The sequence below is a fragment of the Copidosoma floridanum genome, unplaced genomic scaffold (genome assembly GCF_036245765.1).
Source record: "Copidosoma floridanum isolate Cflo_tuat_1 unplaced genomic scaffold, Cflo_Japanese_pri ptg000001l, whole genome shotgun sequence".
NCBI lineage: Eukaryota > Metazoa > Arthropoda > Insecta > Hymenoptera > Encyrtidae > Copidosoma > Copidosoma floridanum.
In genome coordinates, this window is record NW_028321878.1 from 26092002 (window position 1) to 26112132 (window position 20131).

At 38.2% G+C, this 20131-nt stretch overlaps 1 protein-coding gene across 4 annotated transcripts in view; it reads right to left on the minus strand.

Moving 5' to 3' along the window:
* AspRS-m (aspartyl-tRNA synthetase, mitochondrial) overlaps nt 1-18501 on the minus strand; it is a 73964-nt gene extending 55463 nt beyond the window's left edge. For 2 of the 4 annotated variants that reach the window (XM_089591618.1, XM_014349945.2), the window contains exons 1-2: nt 18148-18500; nt 17601-17861 (exon numbers count right to left, since the gene is read on the minus strand). In XM_089591618.1, the coding sequence (XP_089447744.1) occupies nt 17601-17861; nt 18148-18237 (351 nt within the window). In that variant the 5' untranslated portion in view covers nt 18238-18500. Of the gene's footprint in view, nt 1-17600; nt 17862-18147 lie in introns of all 4 variants that reach the window. The other 2 variants (XM_089591613.1, XM_089591624.1) reach the window with 2 other exon arrangements.
* Between the last annotated feature and the right edge of the window lie 1630 nt (nt 18502-20131).

The following is a 20131-nucleotide window of genomic DNA, read 5'->3' on the forward strand; positions in this document are numbered from 1 at the left end:
TAGGGTTAGAATGTATTTATAAAGATTTAATTGTACTTTTTTTATTTATTTTTTCTTTTTTTCAAGTCCTACTTGTAGTTTCAATTTTTCTAAGAACTGTTAATGATATCAATTAAATACTTATAAAGAAACAGCTGTTTTTATGGGATTAGTAGAGCACAATTTTCAAACTAATATAATTTTTGAAGAAGCATGTAATGTTATGCTGCCTTTTTAACTACGAAATTTTTTGGCATGGTTTATTACGTCTGAAAATTTTTTTGGCAATATTATTTGGAACAAATACAAAAAATTTTTTATTGAAGATTGTAAAGATGATAAAAGTAAAGCTCTTTTACATTGAAACAAAATTTTTAATTCTGAAAATATGTCTTGTAAAGATTTAAGTTCACCAGAACAAACAGAAAAGATAAAAAAAAAATGTCGATACTAACAACAATGAAAAAATACTTTGTAAACATAAGCTCCATGAATTTTTTTTACAATTTAGTCATGATCAACATTTAATTTTTCAAGAAATAATACAATTTGAAAAAAAAATTTTTTTCATCGATGGTCCTGGTGGATCTAGAAAAACATTTCTATAAAAAACATTAATTTATTACTTCATATCCATTGGAAAAAAAATTATTACAATAGCTTGGACAGGTATTGCTTCTATTCTACTTCCAAGAGGAATGACCACTCATAGAACTTTTAGACTTTTTTTAGACTTAAGCACTATAGAAAGTGCGTTCTTTCAGTTTGAGCCAGATAAACTAAAATTACGTAGTGTAGAAGTAATTATTTGGGATGAAGCTTCCATGATACCAAAAAAAGCATTAGAAATCGTTGATGGGCCTTCAAAAGATTTATCTAGAAATAATAAACCTTTTGGAAATATAATAATAATTTTACGTGGAGACTTTTGTCAAATTTTCCCAGTAGTAAAAAACAGAAGCAAAATTGCTATTGTTCAAGAAACCATACTATTTTTCAATTTTTGACATTTGTTTAATATTTTTTAACTAAAAAATAATATACGTTCGATTGATAGAAATGTTTTTTTATTGCTACTGGATATAGGAGAAGGCAAAATTAAAACTTTTAGAATTCCTCAGACATGGAAAAAAAATGATATATGTTTTTAATTTTTAATAATGATAATGATTCTTTTATAACTAAAACTATATTAACATCTCACAATGAATACACACATTTTTTGAACAAAAAAATTTTAAATAATATGGTAGGAACATTAGTAACGTACTATAGTATTGATACAGCAACTCACAAAGGAGTTCATAAATCAGACGATAATATTTATATTAATTTACCTACAGAATATTTAAATAGTATTAAAGAAGGTCTTCCTCCACATGAATTGAATTTGAAAATTAACGCTATTGTTATGTTAATACGAAACTTAAACATATCTGAAGGACTATGCAACGGTACAAGATTACGAGTTACAAAATTATTTAAATACAACATCGAAGCTGAAATAATCACAGATTAAAAAAAAGGTAATAAAGTCTTTATTCCAAGAATAACACTACAAACAAACAATTCTTCTTCACTATCATTTATATTGTACAGAAAACAATTTCCATTTACCTTAGCTTTTTCTATGACTATCAATAAATCTCAAGGTCAAAGTTTTGATGTGTGATGAATGTAAATTAAAATTTTTAAATTAAGATGGTCTATTATCACACTAAAATATTCACCAAAAAAAAAATTTTTTTTATGTGATTTATGTAACGTTATCATATTAGAGAAAAAAAACTATTTGCGTCACAAGAAAGAATGCCAAAACGTTAAAAAAAATTTTAAGTGTATGAAATGTGGGAAATGTTTCAAAAGAAATTATGGCTTACAGAAAAATTTATAAACTTATGAAAAAAATGTTCAAAAAAATATTTGTCAAAATTGTGGAAACGGTTATGTAAGAGCTGAGCACCTTAAAAAGCATTTGAAAGTATGTTATCAAAATAAACATCGTTAGTAAGTGAAATTGTAACAAAATTTATTGTTATAGTCAAATAAAATAAAACCATTTGTAACAGTTCATATATAAACCTTTACAAATTTATTCACTGCATTATTTACATACTAATTATATTACATAATGTGATAAAATTGGGGAGTATGGGGGGTGTATGAAAAGGAGCTGCGGAGGAGCGGGGTGGAGGTGCGGGGCAGCGGGGGGGAGCTAGAAAATATTTAAGTTTACTCGAAATATGCAAGAGAATGAAAGAAAAACTACCTTATTTAGGGGGAGCTGCGGGGGAAGGAGGGGTAGAGGGGGGTGAAGTTGGGGGAGCGGGGGGAGACAAACCTTGCTCTAAACTCTTACAACTATATAATATAGAAAGATATGTATGGGAAGAGCTGTGTAACTGAATATGTATTTGGGAGCAGCTGTGAATCTGTTTATTGCGAGCGTGCGGTGGCTCAGTCGGCTAGGTTGTGGGTCAGCACGCGGGAGACCGCGGTTCAATTTCCGGCCAGTACCACTTTTTCGAGAAAGTACCTCTGTGAAATAGCATTTTCGATGTATTTTTCAGTCAACTTTTCGATGGTGTAGTTAGTTTTACGAAAAAATTTTATTTTCACTGAAAAAAAACAAAATATGCCGTACCTTGAAAAAGGCATTTTTAATATTTTTTTTTGATAGGCTAGATGGAAAGCTGAGGTTTTTTTCACATTTAAAACGTCTTTTTGCACAGTGTGCTCTCACTGAAAAATTCGAGTAAAACAATACCAAAGAGTAGACGTTCGTCCATCTGGACGCGAGCCAAAGGCCGGCGCCGCGCCGCGCTCCGTTTGAGTTAACTAATATTACAAGTTTTGTAACATTTTATTATTCATTTTACAATGAAGTATGCTTATACGTTATGACTTAATATGGTATTTTATAATTAAAATAGAATCTTTGATTGTTTATATGATTTTCAGGTAGAATTAAAAGAACCGTCTGCACATAAAGCGTATTAGCAGGAAAACGGTAAACGAAAACATGTTCAGAAAAGATTACTGCTTGGAAACATTAATAAAATTTATTGCTTATTTCAAAAAAAGTATAGTCATTATAAAACAGGGTATACTAAATTTTTACACTTAAGGCCATCACACTGCGTTTTAGCTGAAACTAGCGGTACAAATAATGTATGCGTATGTGTGCATCATGACAATTTTAAACTAATTCTTGAAGCTGTAGATCTGGAATATTTAACGCAGAATACTAAACTGCCTTTTAAAAACTACCACGACTGTAGTAAAGTAGTAGTGTAAAACTAACCACATCATCGGAAAGCTGACTGAAAAATACATTGAAAATGCTATTTGCAACATTTTTTTTAGGATAGGAATAAAACCAAGAAAATGAGCTAATAACAGTGATTTTTAGCGCTCGCGCGATGGGACGTTTCGCGTAAAACACCCCACACGTCAGTATATACCTATACTATCCATACAAGATGAGCCCAGACTTTATACTGTGAGAGCGTGATCACTGAGCTCTAGGGGCTTTCCTCCACTAGCGTCTACAGTTCAATACTGCGCCGTACTGTGTGCGCACAAACTACAGGCAGCATGGCTCTCATGCTTGTGCTTTACGAGTTCAATGCACATTTGAACTAGTATGACACAATCTTTGATCTTAAATAGTCTAAATACTTGTATAGAAGGAATTCAAAATGATTTGAACGCTATAAGCACACGTACTTGATCTCCTTATGCTCAAAATTATTTTTCGTGTATTTCCAAATCTCTCTTTATTTTTTTAACCCTGTCCTTTACAAATTTACTGTTAATTGGGATGCTAACGTTGGCCACACATAATCCACCATTACACTACGCCATCTTCCTCCATGTATTTGCCCTGGTTGGACCTACTTGGTTAACTAAGTGATCAATGTAGGCTTAATGTAGAGTCCTTTTTTTTTTTTTTTTTTGAAGAGCGAGGAAGGAAGAGTTTTCGTAGACACCCCAGCTAATCTGGTGATAGTGTCTGATTCACCCGGTGTGCCTACCAACTAAAAACTAAGCTGGGACAGGTCCGTCAGGACCACTCCCCGATCGGTCTTCTATAAAAGACAAAAAGGGCATAAGAGAAGAGGGAAGAAGGAAAATAACGGAGAATTTCGGAGGCCAGCTCGCTCTTAAGGGGATAAGAGGAGGGGCACTTACGCATCTAGGCGAAGCTCGAATCTTGGCTTGCGCCGGAATAGCGTTGGAGGAGCTTAAATTTTGGTGTTATTGTATGTGTGTGTGAGATGTGTGAATCCGCTGAGTATTGTGTGTTTGGAGGCGTACTTGTAATTTGTGTAAGTGTTTTACCTACAGGGTTGAGGCCGTCAAGGATACGGCGAACAGATGGGTGCTCCTCGAGGGATTGTACGAGTTGAAGTCGTGGTTAGTCGGCGAGATTATGAAGATTTATCAGATGGAAGCATGAAGGATTGAAGACCTGAAGTATTTTGGGGGTCCTCAGGGTTCTGTGCGAGAGCGCATGGACATCGTATAAGGTCCAAGCGCCCGGGTTGAAGGTTCGGGAGTGCGGCGATGGTAGGGTTGGGGTGCTCCGTAATAGAGGCGCGGACTTTAGATGCAAGGACAGGGGCTGCTTGACTTGGAGAACGATGTTGAACTCCTTGATGATCTAAGTATTCCACATGTACCACGGAATACACAGGACTGACCTCAATATCTTTATGAAAGGGCCTTGGATACCCTTTAGTCAGATTCCCTTTGCAGCTCCCCACATTGGTATCGCGTAGATACTGATACTCTTAATGATGGCGTTTAAGGTGCGCAGCTTGGTCTTCTGGGAGACTACTTCATTGTTAAACAAGGGCTTTACTTGCACAAAGGCTCTATATAACTTGCCACGAGTACTGTTGATGTAACGAACGTACGTGAGTAAACGGTCTAGCGTGATGCCCAGATGCTTGGCGGAGTAGCTCCAGTACATTTCTACTTGGTTGACCTTTATTTTTTGCAGTTTCTTCCTTGGATTTTTCCAGGAGACAAACATGGCTATAGTCTTTGCCTCATTTACGACCAGTTTACAAAGACTATACCAGTTATGGAGAGTGACAGTACGCTCGTTTAGAAGGGTCGTGCACAGAGAGTGTTGTTTTAACGTGTAGCTGACCACGACGTCGTCTGCATAGACGTACGTGTTGATGTCTTCGCGCTGGGGCAGATCATGGCATTATAAGTTGAAAAGGGTGAATGAGAGTTTGGAGAATTGGGGGACTCCAGAGGTTATTGGGCGGGGATCGGAGCGGGAGTCGCCTACTTTAACGCGGATAAATCTGTCCGAAAAGTAAGATTTGACAGTGCCGATAAGATGATGCGGAAAACCTAACTGAATAAGTTTGTGCAGAAGACCATCGTGCCAAACTCTGTCGAAGGCCTGCTGTACATTTAGGAAAGCTATCGCGGTGAAGTTTTTGTAGATGAGGCTATCAGAAAAGTCTTTAGTGACTCTCAGAAGCTGGTGTACAGCCAAATGTCTGGATCTAAAACCGTACGGTACGTCTGGAAGAATATTATTTTCCGTGGCATGCTTGTTTAGGCGAGTGAGGATAGCGCTTTCAGTGATTTTACTGGGTGAGGAGAGTAAATTAATGGGTCTGTGGCTTGAGGGGTTGCTAAGGGATTTTCCCAGATTTGAGAAACAGATGAACGTAGCCTCCTTCCACGCACTTGGGAAATAACGAAGAAGCATCACGGCGTTGATGATGTTGCAAATCGCCGTGATGAATTTTTGAGGAAGGAGTTTCAGGACGCTGTTGGAAATACCGTCACTGACAGAGGCTTTTCTGGTTTTTAAGGAGCGGATGGCACCTCTGATTTCAAAGGGTGTGCAGTGTTCGAAATCCGAATTGTCGAGGACCTGTTGCTGCACCGTATGGTTAATTCTCGCGTGTCCCTGCACTAGTTCTTTCATGTGAAGGTTAGGGGAGCATTCCTTTTACGGTGAATCTGCAAAGATCTCTGCTTTGCCCGAATCGAGCGAGTAGAGTTTGTTCTCTTGTTGAAGGAAGGGGAGGGAAAGCCGTTTGTTGCGAAGTTTTTTAACGACCTTCCAAGCATTTCTTGAGTAGGACTCTGCCTTGGCTATGAATTTGTTAAATTCCTTGTTTCGGAATGTAAAAAGTTAGGATTGACTTCCTTTCCGGAGTTAAGGTGAACTTTTAGTTCAGGGGTTCTCTGTTTTTGCCAGAGTTTTTGGACTATTTTCTTCTCCTTAATGAGACAAATAAGGTCCCGGGGGAGTTTAAGTACATGTGGGGGAGCTATAGTTGTTGTGGTGGCGTCTTGTAGGCACCTCCTATTAAATTCATCTTTGATGTTTGTTCAGTTTTGTGCCTGAATATTTGCCGACAAACCTTTTCTAAATTCAAATTGCGTCACGTTCGTTATTCTTATATTAAAGTTGAAGTAATTTTCCGATCATACGCCTTTATCATCGCGTACATTTGCAATGCCCAAGAGACCGTTTTACCTTTACTCTTGTACCTTTATTTATCAATGTACTAGAATTTCTACTTTAACTTTTATCTCTATAAATATTGCTCTGCGAGCATAGTATGTAAGTTAGCGCGCCACGGTGGCAGAGAAAGCTTCTCTCCGCTTGCCTTCACTTGAGCACATTTTCATAATTTAAGCACTGTAAATATATTGTATAAATTTTTATTGCACATTTGCGTTACATTCATTTTCCGCCGTAAACCACTTCCACCTCTACACGACTGAACTGGATTGGGAGCAGCATAAAACCCCTTCCCTCGTGAACATTTTTGGTAGCACAGCGTGGTTCCAGGGACCGACGGTCAGTGCAAGAGTGGATATGTGCTAGTGCTCAGTGAAGCCTTGAATTTTGCCTTGACCATTTGATTCCGTGTAGGTGAACGCACTCTCGCGAAGCTGCAGTAGTGAGTCATTCAAGGAATCAGAGTGTGTGCATGCTCTCCGTGCTTGAATTTGCCAAGGCGGGCGGTCGTTAGCTGCCAACACTCAGCCCTATTATCAAGCGCTTCATCGCGACATCGACTGCTTCATGGCAGACGTCAAGGAACTCAAAATTTTACTTAAGCGTCAACAGGAGTTGTACAAAAGCTTCAGCAATGCTTACGAAAACCTCAAGAAGCGCGGCAAGGATAAGTTCACTCGTGCAATCATCGAGAGCCGTATACAGCAACTACGAATAAACTGGGATGACTTCAAGGACACTCATCTCAGGATTCTCAACATTGCTCCAGACGATACTAAGGACATCGGCTATTTTAATGAAAACAGCTACGAAATCGCCGAAGAAGCTTACCTCGATTCGGCAGCTAATTTGGCTGAACAGCTCGGAAAACTTTCTGCATCGCCCGCATCAGACCCAGCTCCTGTTCCACCAGCTAACTCTCGCAACCTGCCGTCCATTGCTGTGCCCACATTTTCCGGACATTTCAACGACTGGCTCGAGTTTAAGGATCTGTTCTCTGCGATCATAGTCAACGATTCTCGACTTTCCAACGTCAAGAAGCTTCAGCACCTCAAGACGCATGTGCAAGGCGAGGCGGCTGAATTGTTGAGGACGATCCAGGTAATCGACGCCAACTTCGAGGCTGCATGGAAAAGGTTGGAGGATCATTATGCAAACAAGCGGCGCTTGGTTGCCGCGCTAACTCGCGATTTGCTAGCCGCGCCGGCTGTAAGCAACGAATCGCCGCTCGAACTCAAGGCATTGCTCAGTGGCACTGTAAATGCCTTGGCTGCACTTAAACAGCTTAAGCGTCCGACGGACCAGTGGAATGACTTGGTGGTCGCTGTTACAGCTCGGAAACTCGACGCTCGAACTTTCCGAGAATGGGAGTCATCGCTCAGCAGTACCCACGAGCCTCCTGCACTTGAAACGCTCGTGCGTTTCATTGAACAACGCATCTCGATGATCGAGATCGTCGCGTCTTCTACAGAGAAGGCAACACGGAAGAAGGACAAGACGGCGTCTTCTACTTCGCACGCATATGCCGCCTTTACGGAGAAATGCCGCTTAAGCCAAGGTGAGCATTTCATACTCCGCTGTGCCGATTTCAAAGCAAAATCGCCACACGAACGCAAACAGTTTGTTGAGGCCAAGAACATGTGCTATAATTGCCTTGGTGCTCACAAACTCGCAAGCTGCAAATCAAGTAAACGATGCCTAACTTGCAACGGGCATCACCATACGCTGCTGCACGAGAATCCTGCCACTACAGTGCATCTTGCATCTTCTGCATGGCCTGCTACACTCACGAAAGGGAGTCGCGTATCCTGTCATTGGATGGCATCGCCAGACTCTCCAAACACTACGCTGTTGCCTACTGCACTCGTCCGAATTCAAGGCCCGGACGGACGCACACTCATCGCTCGTGCCATGCTCGACAACTGCTCTCAGCGATCCTTTGTTGCAAAGAGCCTGCTAAGTAAACTTCGCCAGGAATATGAAGAGGCCAGCATGGAGGTCATTGACATCGGTGGCATCAAGACTCCGCGAGTTCATGGAAAAACTTACCTTACTCTCGCCTCCATGGTTAGCGAGGAGAAGCTCACGTGCGAAGCTCTAGTGCTCTCGCTCATATCCAGCTACAGGTCAGGAAACTTCAAGCTTCCAGGCGACTGGAAGTATCTACAGGGTTTGGAGCTTGCAGACGACTTTCGAGCCGATCTGACGGAAATCGAGTTGCTGCTAGGAGCTGATGTGCTTCCACGAGTTCTTCAAGAGGGCTTACGCATCGGACTACCTGGGACACCCGTGGCCCAGCGCACCATATTCGGCTGGACGCTTTCCGGTCCATTACATTATTGACATTTCAAAATACAGACTCTAAGTTTGTTTTACATAAGTGCAGTGCTAATTGTTAATACTCCGTTTACCCCGAACCATAGTATGGCGGGCGGTATGTTCAGTTTTGTACCTGAATATTTGCCGACAAACCTTTTCTAAATTCAAATTGCGTCACGTTCGTTATTCTTATATTAAAGTTGAAGTAATTTTCCGATCATACGCCTTTATCATCGCGTACATTTGCAATGCCCAAGAGACCGTTTTACTTTTACTCTTGTACCTTCATTTATCAATGTACTAGAATTTCTACTTTAACTTTGTCTCTATAAATATTGCTCTGCGAGCATAGTAAGTTAGTTAGCGCGCCGCGGCGGCAGAGAAAGCTTCTCCCTGCTTGCCTTCACTTGAGCAAATTTTCCTAATTTAAGCACTGTAAATATATTGTATAAATTTTTATTGCACATTTGCGTTACATTTATTTTGCCGTAAACCACTTCCACCTCCACACGACTGAACTGGATTGGGAGCAACATAAAACCCCTTTCCTCGTGAACAATGTTATTGGACGTTATTTAAAAGGAGAGGATTTGAGATTATACGCGAGGTGGACCCAGTCAATGGCTAGTGGTAACTGGTATGGTGAGGAGGCACCTACAGATTTCTAGGTAGACTGGGTTATGTTTGCAAGGAAGGTCTGGGGAGGTTCGTGGTTCCGTAGGGATGGTCAAGTTATTGAAGTTATTATTAGTTATTATTCAAGTTATTCATCAGGAATATGTTTAAGATGCCCGAGTTTTGGTCTGCAGAGCTAAGATATAGTAAGTCGGTTTACTCGGAATCTAAATGTTGATGTTGAGGTTAAGCAAGCGTCTTAGGAGTAAGCGACCTTTACGATTTTCGTGTTTGCATTCCCACAACTGGTGCTTGACGTTTGAGTCACCAGCAACGATCGCAGGGATGTTGGCGTCAAACAGCAAGGTTATGCATTGGAGGTAAGGATCGTCCTTGGGAAGAGAATAGAGGGATATGATTCTAATGGAAGCGGATGAAGTGGTGTGTGCTTCGCAGTTGGCAGCGTCCGTACTTATAACTTTATGGCAGATGCCCTTGCGAACAAGTATAGTCAGTCCGCCATGGAATTGTTTACGTCTGTCTCGTCTGTGTACCGTTAAGTTTAGTATGTAGAGTGTCTTTGTGTTGTCTAGATGCGTTTCTTTCATTCATGCTACGTTAATGTTTTTGGTCTGATGTATGTGTGTGAGTTCAGTTGTTTTGTGTTCGATACTGTTTGCGTTCTTAAGTAGTGTTAAGTCTTTGTCTAGCGTGCTGCTGTTTGGTTGCTCTTGAAACTGGACACTTTTTGGTTGAGGCGGGTCAGCAAAGCCATTATGGAGTCGAGGATGGTTTCAGTTGTGAGGGGTGTGTTGAGCAGAGGAATTTAGGATTGAGCTTTTGTCTGGTGCTGTTGAGAGGAAACCACGTTCGCGTATAACATCCCCAGACAAATGGTGTTCGAGCCTTTGGCTGTTGTATGGCGGGTGGAGTTCTCAAAAGGAGGAGGGGCAGTTCCTTACTTAGGAGCATGATCTCCTTTTTGGCAGATTTTTGGGCATCCACGGTAAAAAGCGTGGTGCTCGCTGTTGCAGTTCCCGTACCGACGTATGACTTAATCTTTGCCTGTATTTGGACAGGTTGCATTGGCGTGGTTAAGACTACAGAAGCCACAAACGAAGGCGGCGTGGCAGTAGGCAGTCGTGTTATTAATTTTTTGACAGCGACAGCAGTAGGGGATGTCATTTGACTTGCGCTTTTTTTCCTCTCTCACAGAAGTGCCCCCAAGAGACCTGAAATTGTAAATGGGCGTGGGAGTTCACATCCGACGCGTCAAAATACTCGTTGACCAAGGACGAGGTCCAATCACTCTTGGTCATGCGATAGATACAACGGGCAGAAGGTACTATTTCCTGGATCATTTCCAGGATTTCAGCTTCCGTGTAGCCAATATTGACTCCATGGATGACGACTACCATTTTATGGTCCTCGAAAAGCTGATGGGTGGTGAACTCGACCTATTTCTCGTCAAGGTCGTGGACGATTCGTCGAAAGCTATCGACGTTGTCGGGGGACGTTGACGCGTCTACCTTGAGAGGTCGTAATAACGCAGCGGATGGGGATGTTCTCCACAAAGAGGGCTTTTTTAATCTTGGGCCATAATTTCTGTTCCAAGATTGTGATCAAGAGAGATGCCTTCTTTCAGGGTGTGCTGTTAGCTTCCTCCATGTCGTGTTGAACTTGGTCCTCGGGATGACCGTCAAAAGCGTTTTTCACTGTTTGGGAAAAGCTAGGTAGGGGCTGGAGTTCCTGGGGCTGTTCGAACTTCATGTTCGGTACAAGCAGGACTGCCCTCTAAAGATTTCTGATCAGGTTACACTTAAGGGGGCTCTTTCACGAAAATCCCCAAACAGAGATATATTATTTCTTGTAAATAAAAGTCTACTGAATTTAATGGTGGTCTAAATTATATTTCGAATGGGTCAAAATTTTGAAAAATCCGAGCTCAAAGTTGTAACTATTAGCACGTGTTTCTATGGAGCAGCGTGAAAAACAATTTGTTTTCGTTTAAAATAAACCTAAATTAAATGTCCCAGCAGACTGAATATATACGATTTGTAGATGAAGTCTTCCTCTGTAATGTGCTGTATTAAAAATTGTGGATAAAGGACCATTTTAGCGAGATATTTGTGATGGAAATAAATAAATAGTCTCCGGGAGGTCAGGAGGTCACGTGGGTAGCAGACCTACTTGTTCACCTAATCACGCGAGTTTTCCAAAAGTTGAGATTCGTATAGCTTTAAGTTTGTATGTACCTAGCATTATTTTTATCGAATAAGGAGTATGGGATTAAATAAATATAAACTTTTTGTATATTTTAACGCTTCTAAATATTTTTATATATTATTTTAACAATCCTGGAGAACATATATTTGCAATGACTACCTGGTATAACCTCTTGAGTGCCTTTTTTTCTCATATTTTGTTACATACTTTTTTTTCATGAACTTGCCTTTCCTCCATCCTCTTGAGACTCTATGTGCGTGGTATTCTTTTTTTTTAGGTTGATTAGAAGGACCGTCATCCATTGTTTATCAATTAAATGATGTTAATGACATGCACATACTAAACACTATATAGGTAGAGTAATAGCAGAAAGGCATGCAAACACGACATATATATACCATGTACCTATATATTACATCGCTATAGTACACCAACACAGGTGGTGTACCCTCGTATGCACTAGACTGGTCAAAACAATAATTAATTTTTCGTACAAAGTTAAACTACACACATAAATATCATAATGATTTTCAGACACATTTGTTTATTGAAAAACAAAACTTCATTTTTTGTTTGTCTTTGACCTCAACAGTAGTCGTAGGAGCCCCCTTAAGTGTACTTGCAGTACATATACATACTGCGGCCACGGTAGCACAGTGGTAAAGGCTGTAGTTCTTGTAGCTCGGGGGCTTGGTAACACATGCTCACGAGTTCGAGACTCGGCCTTCACTCATTTGGCTCGAACCTCTGAGAATCTTATTTCTTAAGTGCGTATTACCAACTGTGGCCAAATGGTTCGGAAGCCATGTAAAATAAGGTCCCCTTTGCTGTGTAAGTAATTGATGTCACAATTAAATCTGAGGCGGTTTTTTACTATGCCAATGACGATAGCATGTAAATGCTTAGTCTTACAGCATTGCAGAGCTTATAGGGCATAGTTCTCAAAAAATGGCTGTAAAATATTCAAAAAAAAACATATACATGCTGGCGAGAAAGTAAATGATAAGTAAATCATCAGCAAACGAAGAGCGAATTAACGATGTAAATAAAATGAATCTATACTTGTAGATTCTTATAACTGTAATAAAAAAGCGAGTAAGGAAAAAACATTGCCGAAGGGGTATAATAAATCTACTTATTTGTGACATAAGTGTAGACTAAGTTTTAATGGTCATTAAAGAATCTCAAAGAAGTCATTGATTGAATTAAGTAATTAATTTTGATAAACCGCTGACATTATTACAAAAGACAATAATTACAGTCAGATTTCAACAAAATTTTGTTTAATTTAGATATCTCTTTAAGTTTTGAATCTTTCCACCATTTGATTTTGTGTCTATGCCTAATACACTGCGTAAGGTTATCTGACGTTTTTAGATAGTGTCAGTTTGGGCGACTTGTCGTCAATTGGGCGATTTTGAAAAGCCACTGGCGACATAAGGTAAAGTGGCCCATTATGGCACAATTTTAGGCAGAATTTTGAAGAAAAATTATAAAATCGTAATCAGCCTCAATATCTGAAGTTTAGGTATCAATAGAAGTGCTAAATGTTTCCGAGCAATTTTATAATTTTTTAAATAAATGTAAGTGTTACTTAATTATATTATAAACAAATACTTGCGCAATCGATTGGATCTTATCATAAAACACATTGGACAATTGGGCTCCTATTCATGAAACAAAAAGTTCCCATGAAAACTCTTAGATGTTATTTAAATGCATCTTGTACGTATCATAATAGGAGCCTTGCGTTTTACAGGTTATGTTGTCGGTTTCCCCTATCATAGCACAGCTTTGTTATTCATTTTTTAAAATAATAATGTTCAAAATCACCTATGATTTTTACTGATTTAGAAAGATAATTTTGTGAGAATGATGAATAGATTTTATTTCTGTTGTTTAGACTTTTACAATGAAACTATGACTGCTGTTTCACAATAGGATTAATTTTTTTTAATGTACCATAATAGGCTACTTTACCTTAATTCTATGCTTGGGGCGACTGTTAGGCTGCAGTTACATGGAACGCAATAGAGCGTGCAAGATAGAATTGTCCCCATAAGACTATTGCACCGTGCAGTAGGGCTACCCTACAGCGCAATAGACTTAACACAGGCGCTTATGGGGACAATTCTATCCTGCACGCTCTATTGCGCTCCATGTGACTGCAGTCTTAGACTGCGGACACATGGAGCTGGAAGCTGGAACGTGAGAAACGCTGCAGCGTTGAAGTGTTCTGCTCCATGTGTGGGAATCGGAAGATATTTTTAAGTATACCTATATATCAATAAACCTAACAGTCGCAAGTAGTAGATGGTGAGAAATTATTATGCCTTTTACGCTTAGGTCCTGCTTGCAGAAGAAAAAGTACAAAAAACATAGATTCGTACTCGGGTATATTTCCATGTAAATTGAAATGTGAATAACTACAACCTAGGGTCTAATTTAAACCTTCGATAAGCGTGATTGCGTTCGAAATTGACAGTTACATCACATGCATTACGTACAAAACTGGTACATAAAAGGAACTTTTTGATGTTCAGTAGGTAAAATCATTAAACTCAAACTCGACTTTGCTTATCGTAGTATCCTAAACTTTTTATTCGTGGACTGAAAAAGAATAACGCAACCTCCTGTTTCTCGGCTAAAAGAGAGAAAAGATTTATTTTTATATAATAAAGAACAATGTATTAAAAGAAATTATTATTTACTAAAAATGACTTTTTAATTATAACATGCAATACTTAAAAATTTCTTGAGATCATGGTAGTTTTTAATACTTAGATTGTACTATTATCTGAGTCACATTCAGCTGAATCCGATTTTAAAATATTTAAAGTTTCCTTTAAAAAAGTTTTAAAAATAGTATAAACGGATCAGAAATAAACAATAATACTGATTAGGTTAAATAGCTTGGGTTAATTGGTAAGGGGATTTAAGTACTAACGTCATTGGGAAGATTCATTAACTTTTCGCCGATTGGGTGACTACGTGGACGATTACATGATCTGACAGCTACGACTTTGGCAACTTTTTCGCCCTTCTGCTGGGCAACTTTTTTTTAGCAAACTGACATGGACACCAATAGTTAAATATTTCAGTAAGTTATACAGAGGTTTATGGGATTGCAGTTAACATTACTAATTAGTTTTAAGTTAGAATTTTTTGAGAACGAGTATTTTTACACAAAAAGTATTCAAAGAGCGGCATTGACTCAGTGCTAAGCATGCTTGTTACTGATACAACGCTGGTTTAGGGGTCGTGGGTTCGATTCCCGGTGAATGCAGATTTTTTTTTAAACTGTTTTTATCGGGAAAAGTTTTTATGTAACCCCGGCTGTTTCGGGGCGGGTTTTTCCGTGGAATTTTCCTTCAGAGTAATTCCAGGGTTTTTTTCTTGTCCCACAGGTCTTCAGGCCTGGGTGAATGCGAAATAGTGTTAGGGCTACAGGTATGGGTTAGCGGATCCAATGCGCCAGATAAGGGTCGCCGGCCTTACCGGCGAGGAGTGATCCCTGAAACATGGGGCTTCTCCGGGGATAATAATTAGCCAGGATCCGATGTTTCAGCAGAGAGCACCGGCTTAAGGTACGTGCGTCACGATAGGTAACCCCATCTGTTTAAAAATTGATTATATTAAAAAAAAATTCTACCGACGGTAAAGTAGTTTATTGAATGAAGTTGGATAAACTGCTTTACACACATACGTATGCACGTACATCTATTACTTATGAGTGCACTGCATAAAAAATATCGTGCTAGAGTTGTTAACACTCGAAATTCTATAAATTTAGCCAAAACAATTAAATTAATTCCTAATCATCTTTTTGGTAACCATGACAATTGTATGGCATGATGTTCCACGTCGGTAAAAGTACAAAACAATGAGGATACTGTGAAGTTAAAAGATATTTATGATTCGAAGAAGTTGATATGTTTCGCAAATTTTTATCAGGAAACAATAGGCGATCTGCAGAAGTAACCGAAAATTTGTACACAGAAAAAAAGCATAAAGAAAAATTAATCAAACATTTTTCTTCATTGTGAAATTTTGAGCATTTACTATTATTCACTTCTTATACTGTAGCTATGAATTATGTTGAAAACGAATAAACATACAAAAAACCAAACTGTTGTTATTTAAAATGAATACATATTCTGCATTTATTTTCGCTTTAGATACAAATAACTCGACAACCAGACACAAGATCTTTTCTTAATTTGAATGTAATAATCTTGAAATGTTGAGAAACAACATGTTAGTTTTGGACAATAGGTCTAAATTTTTTTCCAAGATCAATTTACAACAGTGACGAACACAACCTACCTTTCCATGAGATGCCATGCATAATACAGAAAAAAACACGGACTGTAGATTTAAATATCTCTCATGTGAGACACAGGAATCATCTCATATTTTGACAGGACGTGTATCTTTACTCAAATTAAAACACATTAAATTTTTATTAAGATCTACCAATTTTTTTGTTATGACCCATGTACCTTAACTGTCGAGGAGTGGATGTCCTGAAATATAGAGTCTTCTCCGGGGAAAGGCTACACAGTGGCGAGTGGACCCGATGCGCCATTGATGCAGAGAGTGTCAGCTTCACTGGTAAGGTGTTTCACTGGAGATACTCGCAGTGCGCCCATGGATAAGGTGTAACATCAGTAAAAGGGTTGGAAATGGGTGCGGCAATACACCCCTGTTGTTGCGGTCCAATAAAAACCAATAAAATTTTACAATGGGATTTTTCTATTAGTTTCTTATAGGTATTTGCACCCGTGAATCCAAATAAAATCCGAAATGGTCAAAAATAGATTTTCTATATCATTTATTATAACTAGGACATGATTGAACAAAAATAAATTGACAAATTTATGTCATACCATCCGGATGGTAACATCAAAACGGGGGGATTAGAGTATTTTATATGTACTTAAATTGAAAGAAAAGTTAGTTATTAATTTTTATTAGAATTTTGTAAAAAATACTTTAGTCCCCCCGTTTTGGTGTTGCCATCCGGGTTGTAGGACATAAATTTGTCAATTTATTTTTGTTCAATCATGTCCTAGTTATAATAAATGATATAGAAAATCTATTTTTGACCATTTCAGATTTTATTTGGATTTACGGGTGCAAATACCGATAAGAAACTAATAGAAAAATCCCATTGTAAAATCAATGAATTTTTTATTGGTTTTTATTGGACCGCAACAACAGGGACCCCTACACATAGGTGGTGAGTGGATGGTCCCGGCCGGCCCCGGAAAAAAAAGAAAGTATTTAAAAAATCATAAACTTAACACAGACTCCTGAAAACAATGAAAAAAAAATCCCCAATAAGAAAATTACTATTAAATGCTAACTTTCATCTTGCTTTATACTTCTATTCAGGTATAAGATTCAGGGTATATTTTATACTTGCGTCAATAAATCTTAAAAACATCAAAATCATACCTCATAGTTTTGATCACAGTAAAGGTAGAAAAATTCGTTTTATTGTGCAATTTTGGTAAGAAATTCACTAATTAGCAACAACACTTTTGATAATAACTCACATAAAACTAAAATTCTTTCGAAAACAATTTCTAAAAAAACCAATTAGTTAGGGCTGATCACCTTTTTATATATAAATTGCTATTATAAAAAGGGGCAAACGTAAAAAAATTATTTTCTTAAAAAATAAAGTATTACGATAATCCTATTACAAAACCTACAGTAACACTGATCCGAACCCATACATAGTAAAAAATTCTTACGATTCATGTTAAATATAATGTGAAATTTAGTACTGGCTAGTACATTCACGTATTATATAAGAATGTCGCATATTTTTAACATGCAATGCAGCCAAATTACAAAAATTGTTCACTGCATAGCTTATTATTTACCAATTTAGCTTACAATTATAAAATATGTGACAAGAAAATGATTGTAGTTATGTAACTACCTGCTCAGGTATAAGGCACTGTAAAGAGCCATAGGCATCTCGCAAAACGAAGAATTTTCCCATTCTTTGAAATTCTAACCATCCACAAACCTTCACCTTCTGACCGACATTTAAGATTCCTAATTCTCCGCAAGTATGGGAGCGGCAGACAAATTTGTTAACTGCCTTATAAAATTGCGATTCATTAGATGCCTGAAAGCTGGAAATCGCTTGAGATGAAGTAAGCTGGCTGCATCCTCGAATAGCAGGGTATTGCAAATGCTGAAAACCAAAATCAATTGTAAAAATTCATAAACCGGAAGTGTAAGTTAATTTATTAAATGATTGATAAGTACTACCATAACATACCATACAATTCGCTCACAGAAAAATTGCATACAATGTAAAACTACATACAAATTACTTAAGAGCTAGATTTTTACTAGTTAATGAAAACATTAATTCAACAACAGCATTAAAACAGGCTAATTGCGCTCCATAATTTTAGCTTAAGAAGCACACATAAAATGAGTAACTAACAAAAAATGAAAATAAAAAAAAAACTTACATGGTAAATTCTGTTCGAAGATTCAAGCAACCTGATAAAATTTCTATATCGTGTACAGCAGGACGCAATTAGAAAATTGCTTGTAAACATTATTCGTTACCACAATACAGCATCACTTCGACAACACGAGGTTGTCTAGAAGGTAGAGGTTGTATGTATATGTATGGTTGATCATAGACATATAAGATTTGTTAACCTTACAATTCAGGGACGGTCGGGGACAGTCTGGGCGAGTCGGAGATGAAAGTGAACAAGAGCTCATCTCTGATCGTCCCCGATCGTCCCTGACCGTACACGATGCGCAGTTTTACACGTTAGGTTAGGTTAATGCAAAAAGTAAACAAAATTTTTTGTATTTGCACTTCTTTATTTACAAACTATTGTTTACATACAGCATTAACCTAACCTAACGTGTACAACTGCGCATCGTGTACGGTCAGGGACGATCGGGGACGATCGGAGAAGAGCACTTGTTCACTTTCGTCTCCGACTCGCCCAGACTGTCCCCGACCGTCCCTGGATTGTAAGGTGAACATAACATCGAACGTGGGTATCTGTCCCTCTCGCACATTGCCAACGGTAGAGAGTCAGTAAACTAAAAGTTCGGTTGATGCAACTTCCCCACTGCCCTTGCCCAGTCTTGGCAATGTGCTAGAGAAACAGATACCCACGTTTGATATTGTGTCTCTTTCTTCTTGTGCTTCAGAGACAGAGACGACGTAAGAACTAAGAACGAGCACTGAGCAGTCTGTATTTCTTATATATCTATGGTTTTACCAAGTGTGTCACGCACATAGTCTATGACAGTATGACTGAAGAATTAAAGCGCCGCACAACGGCGCGTTATAGTTTTAGCGTAAAAACTTCACAAGTTAAGTACTACTGTAATCAGTGTTGGTCTTCAGTCCTTAGATTTTGGCCCCGAGCGCTTGCCAGCGCCACCCCCGGGGCCAACTAGAAGTAATCAATCAGACTCATCATGCGTGCCTAGTTTTTTCAGTAGAGTAAGGCCTAGTTTGATCTGTAATCGGTATGAGAAAAGTGGATTCGCGTGGAAATGTCCATGTAGGCGCTAGGCCAATTAATCTACGAAAAAGATGACATAATTGTTAACAGTAAACAAAAAATACGTTGATATAGAAGAAAATGATTCAAGAAACATAGCGTTTTATTTTTTCGGTTATTCAGTGGCTGAGTTAACCTAAAAAATTCGTGAAAGTCCGAAAATAACTTTTTTCGCGTTTGAAAAAAAAGTTGACCTCCATTGCCGAAAAGTTAAATGACAAAGTTGTAGATCTTAAAAAAACCTATCGATTGACGTGCGTTGGATATAATTTGAATGCGTAGTTGCTGAGGAAACTTGAAAAAACCATCGAAAATCGTCTTTTTTTAATTTGTTAATAACTTTTTTTTTTTTTGAGATTTTTAAGTTGGTATTTAGTCAAATTATGAGTTTTAAGTTCACAAACCTTTAGTTGTTTTTTTAGCCAAAAATATTAAAAAATTTTCGAAATATCGCATTTTTTCGAAAAAAAATAATGCTGGAGCGATTTTTCAGGGCTTAATCTCTTCGTCTAGACTTATTCTATCATGCAATATGTTTGTAGTAAGTAAAATTTTTTAATTTTTCATGCCAAAATCGGACTCCGAAAAAAGTACTTTTTTTTTCTATCGGTTTTTTGCATTTTTTTTTACGTATTTTGATAATTGCACGTATATAACTAACTGCAATGCATTGTACTTATTTTTTTACGAATTTAAAAAAAAAATTTTAATGATACGACCATGTGGAGCCAAGTTAGGTTTTTTTTTTTTTAAAAATCCCTATGCGACGGTGAAAAGCGTTGAACTCTGAAACTTGCACACTTTACTAACAAATACCCATTTTGCATTAAAAAAATTATTCGCAATCGTTAACTTTAGCGGAACGATGGGTATGATAACGTTACAGTTGAGTCTTTTTTCGCGTCGCGCATCGACTGCC